Consider the following 6,000-nt stretch of genomic DNA (forward strand, 5'->3'; position numbering starts at 1 on the left):
TTACAGCTTCCATGATGTTTCAGTATTTTGTCAAAGTGGTCCCAACTGTGTATATGAAAGTAGATGGTGAAGTAAGTAAATTTTTTTCCCTCTTGCTTTGGCAAGTGAAAACCTTCAGACTTTCTCCTCATATTCTGTCACTGACCGTATCTGACCTCTAGTGGAAGCAACACAATCTGTTCCATTGTCTTCGGGTCACCACCCCAGGAAGAATAACAATTTCTATGGTGTAATGTTATCTGTAATGTTGCAGCAGTGATGAAGCAGATTTCAGACTCCTTCATCCCACCTAGATCAAAGGGATCGTGCCATTTTGATCACGTTCCCTCATGAATCCCTCATAGCGCATGTTCAGGAGAAGTCAAAGCAGTAAGGAGATCCTAAAAATGTCCTTTGGAGAATAACCCAAGATCAGCTTGTCTCCAGTTTCAAAACTCCTTTAGCCTCCAAAAGAGTGTGGCTAGATTTCCAACCCTGCTTGCAGAATATATCCTATTGTGACAGGTAGGATAAACAGATTACCAAGGAGCTACCAGGGTGAGACAAAGATCCTGAGAACAGAGACAAATTTATACTTTCTTCTGAAGCCAGCCTGAGGGAGCAGAAAGAACTATGATTTCTTTCATTCATTTGGAAGTGTTTATCTGGGTTGCCATCATTGCGCAGGGGATCTCAAGAGCTATGGAGAACCTCTTTTTAAAAACCAAACCAAACCTGTCAGTTATCATTATTTAGGCCCCCATAGTCTTAGGGCAGCAGAGTGATGTGAGCTGTTCTGTTTCTTTTGCAAAGGAAACAGCAGCAGATGAAGCAGCAGCTCTGCTGTTCTGCAGACTTCAGCACCAGTGCTAGCCATTGTACTGACCCAGCCCTGTGAGGAAGAGACAGGTGCCACACGCCCCAGTACCTCTGTGAACATTCACATACAAGATGGTATAGCTTCCTAGCTGTCTCTCAGGTCTTGGTTCTGTATCTTCTACGCTTGTCCGTGCCCAGATTTGCATTAACACCAAAGCAGTCTCCTCTGAGGTGAAACCCAAGTGTGGTTCTGGGGCTTGTTCAGTGCAAGGGCTGATCTACATGTGGAGGAAACTTTGCCAGATTTTGACTCCCTTGCCCTACGCAGGTTTATAACGCTGTGCAAACCCCACAACGCTGGGAACCCTTAACACCTCAGGCTCTTCACCCAAACTCATGTCACTCTCAGGCATGTGCCACATATCCTCTCACTCCGGACAACATACTGCTTCACATCCACACAACCTTCATGTTGCTTTCAGCACTCTGAAATATAAATAATCAGCAGATTATTAGTTAATGTCAGAGGCTACGCAAGAACCACAACTTTGAGGAGTCACACGGCCACAAGCAGATACAATGCAGATGTTCAAGCAAAGCTATGCTAGAGCATTGTGGGCAGAGCAATCTATCAGAATCCATTGAAAAGGTAGATATAGTTTATATTTCTTCATTGACTGAAGATTGAAACTGTTTGCAAGACTCAGTTCTCGTGTGATAAATCCTTATGTGGACCACTCTTTCTTCAGTCCCCTGCCTAGAAAGGACACATCTGTTCTTTCTCAGAAGTTGGGTGGAAGTTGCTTGCTATGAGGTGGTATTGGGAGAACCTTCCAACCATTTTTGAAGCTCATTCTGCTTGGATTCAGGATGCCTCTGCAGTTTCTGTGGCTAACTGAAATGCCTAAAGTACAAAGGATAGTTCATTGGAGCCCTGTTCTTATGGCCACCTCCCAGTATACCATGGCTTCTATTTCTCCTGATGAAAGCTTGCATTCTACTGTAGAGCTGTTGTTCAGTTTTCAAAGGACTTCTCCTGTCAAAAGAATTGCTTTTTATTAGTCACTAGGAGAGGAATCCATGCAGGCCACGATGCTCATACTTAGGGTAACTGTGGATCCAAGTGCGCTGCCAGATGTCTACCAGGGGCTATGTTATACTGTTAGTACTTGGAACCCCCAAATGTGGAATTTGGTAAAGAAACTGGATAGTATCTTTCTCAGCTTGGAGCATAATTTGTGTCAGATAGCTTACTAGGGGTCATAGAACATAATTTCATTTTACAGAAACCCAGTTTGTTTGCTCTAAGAATAGGACTGGTTAGAACAACATGTAGAAGAATGGCAGGGCACACAAGGATGCTGCAGGCTGAGCTTCATTTCTATAAAGATAGGGAATCTGTGTCCTTCTGCAGCCCTGGCACTCTCCTGCCTTTATGTATTATTTCCTTTCTTCTCACTCTTGAATGTATATGGCTCTCTCACATCAGTGCTGTCTCTTGAAGCATGCTCAGGTGAATGCATTTTGGTAGAGGATGACGTGGACTTGGGGTTGAGGTTGAGAGAGACAGCTTATGCCATTATTTGCCAGCAGAGACCAAAACAGCCCAGCCTGTGGACTGGTGCATCATTCGTCATTTGGGTAGCTGGGGCTTTAACTGATAGCCTGTAGTAAAAATAGACTTGATCCTGATGGTGCTCTTTGTGACCCTCTGTAACCGGTGTCAGTCGCCCCCCAAGTGAGTGGGCAGGACGACATTGATATGGTCCACTGAACTCATGGTTTAGTAGCCTTTCCTTTTCCTTGTTAGCAAAACAAGATTTGCTGTGTTTGTTTCCTGCTAGGTGGTAAGGACCAACCAGTTTTCAGTTACACGACATGAGAAGATAGCCAACGGGCTACTAGGAGACCAGGGTCTGCCTGGTGTATTTGTGCTATATGAACTTTCGCCCATGATGGTGAAGCTGACAGAGAAACACAGGTAAGAGACGTTACAATCTATTTCGTTCACCCTTCATTGATTTTGTCATTTTGCATAGCTTCAAACGCCCTCCTTGCTTAGACAGGACAGCGCAAATGTTTGAAAGCCATCCAATCCCCTTCCTGATCAGTGGAGAGGAAGAGGTGCTCCCAGATGCCTTTCCTCTCCGTGTGAACGTCTGAAAGGGGTTGACATATTGGTATCTGAGCTCATGCTGGTGGTTCAAATTTTTTTCCTCGTTCTAGGTCTTTTACACACTTTCTCACAGGAGTTTGTGCCATCATTGGAGGCATATTTACAGGTATTGTACCTTTCAATCTTTTTTCCTTCTAAAGTATAAGAAGTTGCCATCTTACTCTTTCTAAAGTCTTCATGGCTGGTAGTAAGTCCCTGTTTGATGGGAAGAGATGATTTCAGCCTTCAGGATGTTCTGTGAAGCCATGGGAGTGGCATCAGATTGTAATTAGCACTGCAGACTTTCAAGATGCTGTAGGTCATTTGATGAAATATTTCATTTCATTATGATGTAGACCTATCATATTTCATTTTGATGCTCTACAGGACACTTGGTTTTCAAATAATGTGGCCTTTCACATAGCATATGAATGCATCTGTACTGTTTTCTTGGCCAGCTTGGGTCTGTAAGCAGATAGTTGCTTTCATGTGGAACCAAAGCCAGTAAAATCTGTGATAGTGTAGCTGTCTCAGAGGTCTCAAACTGTGTTCCCGGACACAGGCGCTTCAGTGAGTGCTCTGTAGAGACTAAAAGTAGCCCTCACAGCTAGATGGCGTCCTGTAAGGAGAGGCTGTACCTGCAGAGCCATTTGAATGTCTGAACTTCATTCTCAGTGCTGGCTTGTGGAATAGCTAATCAATATCTACTCAGTGTGTGATAGAGCCCAGCCTTGGTCCAGCCTTGCACTCCAGGGTGTTCTAGTCAGAGATGTTCACATGGCTGTGAAGGGCCAGCCTGGAGATCTGGTCAGCAGATCTTACTGGACCTGAGAAGCCAGCTACTGTATCATGTGACACCTGTATCACATACCTATATCACATGATACCTTTATCTGCAAGGTTTTCCTGTCACCTGAGGTGTCACGATGCTCAATTGACCTGATGCTGTCAAACAGGATTTCTGTCTGTAATAAATTTGATCGTATTCGTTTCTATGGTTGACTTGGGGAAAGGCTTTACGAAGTTCAAGTACCTCTAGCACTGATGAGGTCTGACAGCCAGTTCATAGTTTTTGCTGCTGTACGCCATGTTCAGACTCTCTGCGTTCTAGAGGACAGATCAAATCAGCTGTGTAACTGTTTTTGTGTTACAGCATCAAATTGATTCCACAAATAGAGATAATTTCAGAGCAAAACAGCCACAAAAGACAGTCATCTGAAGCATTACTCAAAGAACAGATACTAAGGCAAATAATTCCACATTCTACAGTAATAAACAGAAGACTCAGTTCCCATTTTGGCTGCAATATAGTGTTGAAATGTCTGTCTTTGTGTAGGGCCAAGTAATTGCTTACTTATTGCTTAAATTGAGGTGTTGAATAAAATAAAAAATAGCATGAAGCTTCATAAAGGCATTGAAAATACCTTTGCTCACTGGCACCCTGTGTTTCCTCCCTAGCAGGAGCTCAGGGTTCCTGTCCTGTGAAAGCTGCCTCCATGGAGGCAGGGTTGCCTGGGTTTTGTGGTGCAGTAGACCCATTCTCAGCTTTTCTGTGATCACAGATGAGCACTGAATTAATAGGCTCCTTCAGTGCTGGAGACATTTGGAGAAAATACTGCAGAAAGAACTAAAGGCATCAGTTTGTTTGTCCTTGGTGGGTAAACGTTGTGGTCTGAGATAAAGGGCATCCATCAAGAGCAGCATCGGATAGAGTAGCTTACTTTTGAGGTTACTGTGAAATGAACAAGAAATGGGAAACGTGCGCTTGGCAAGCTGAGTCAGGACAATGGCGTGGCATAAAGCTCTCAGCATCCGTTTCCTCCCCAAACTCTTCTCAATCATCAGTAAACACACATGACTTAGCCTGTCTCGTTTTTACTTCTGTAAGAGAGATCTTTTTCTGGAGAAGCATGCTTTGCCCGCCAAGCTGGATCTTGTCTGTCCTGATGAGAGGAGGACCTTATTCTTCTGAGCAGCAGCAGCTGTTTTCTGTCTGGAGGAGCTGGAATTCCTTTCCATTAACAGAAAGGGTTTGTGTTTTCTTTCTGTCTTTGAGGCATGTCTGGCTCGATCCATCTGTTTTTTCCTTTTAGTTGCAGGATTCATTGACTCCTTGATCTATCACTCAGCACGTGCCATCCAGAAGAAAATTGAACTTGGGAAGACATCATAAATAAGCAACGACCTCACCCCACAAAGAAAACTCTTAAGGAGAACTAAACAGGTTTTTCGAAACACAAGTGATCTTCTAGGTGCATAAGAGCAGAGGTTTGGAATTGCCAGATGTCCCTAACCACTCTTATGTTACCCTCCCCTCATGCTTTGGCATTAATTTGTGGATGCAACTGCTTGAACTTTGCTGCTATAAAGATTAGTCATCTTGTCTGGCTGTGCAGACCCTACTGTAAAAACCCTTTTATGTCAGTCCATGTTCATCCAGTTCTGTCCCCATCCCCAAAAGAGATGCTGGAGATACTGCATTCTGTTTGCCCCCAAGAATGATGTACTGTATTGTCATGAGAATGGATTGCAGTTGCCATTAAATCAGCTTTTTAAATTTTTCTTAAAAATGTTTATGAGTGTCCTGATGCTGCATGCCAGACCTCTGTGAAAATGTGCTGAATCCCCTGTGCTCTCATTCTAGCTGTGCTGAGCAACACAGTGAGCCCTAGCACTACCGTGGAGCATTGCTGTTGCTCCAGATCGCTCTTCTTACAGAAGATGCAAGTGATGTTTCAGCAAAAAGGCATTGGGAGTTTAAACTGATTTTTAAATTGGACTGTGGTTTTCACTTCCCCTCTGTGAAACTTTGAAATAAAGTCCATCCTCTGTGTGTTTTGATAAAGCATTTGGAAGAATAATTAAATTATTTGAACTAATCCTGGTACTGATTGTTGGGTTGTTGGGGTTTTTTAATTAGTTAGACTTGGCTACAAACCAGGGAGCATAAAAAACCCTGTGTTTTTTCAATCAGGAAGAGAAGCAATTGGAGGTGTGGGTAAGGACACTTCAAGCTAAAACACTGAAAAAAAATGGGTTTGAAACAA

The 6,000-nt window shown here is 43.4% G+C and overlaps 1 protein-coding gene across 2 annotated transcripts in view; it reads left to right on the top strand.

The window, feature by feature from the left end:
- Positions 1-5,793, top strand: part of ERGIC3 (ERGIC and golgi 3) — a 30,196-nt gene extending 24,403 nt beyond the window's left edge. For both annotated transcript variants that reach the window (XM_086474700.1, XM_086474699.1), the window contains 4 exons: positions 7-71; positions 2,643-2,779; positions 3,025-3,080; positions 5,047-5,793. In XM_086474700.1, the coding sequence (XP_086330826.1) occupies positions 7-71; positions 2,643-2,779; positions 3,025-3,080; positions 5,047-5,126 (338 nt within the window). In that variant the 3' untranslated portion in view covers positions 5,127-5,793. The remainder of the gene's footprint in view (positions 1-6; positions 72-2,642; positions 2,780-3,024; positions 3,081-5,046) is intronic.
- The last annotated feature ends 207 nt before the right edge of the window (positions 5,794-6,000 follow it).

Source organism: Leptosomus discolor, chromosome 17, assembly GCF_034619465.1.
Source record: "Leptosomus discolor isolate bLepDis1 chromosome 17, bLepDis1.hap2, whole genome shotgun sequence".
Classification (NCBI taxonomy): Eukaryota; Metazoa; Chordata; class Aves; order Leptosomiformes; family Leptosomidae; genus Leptosomus; species Leptosomus discolor.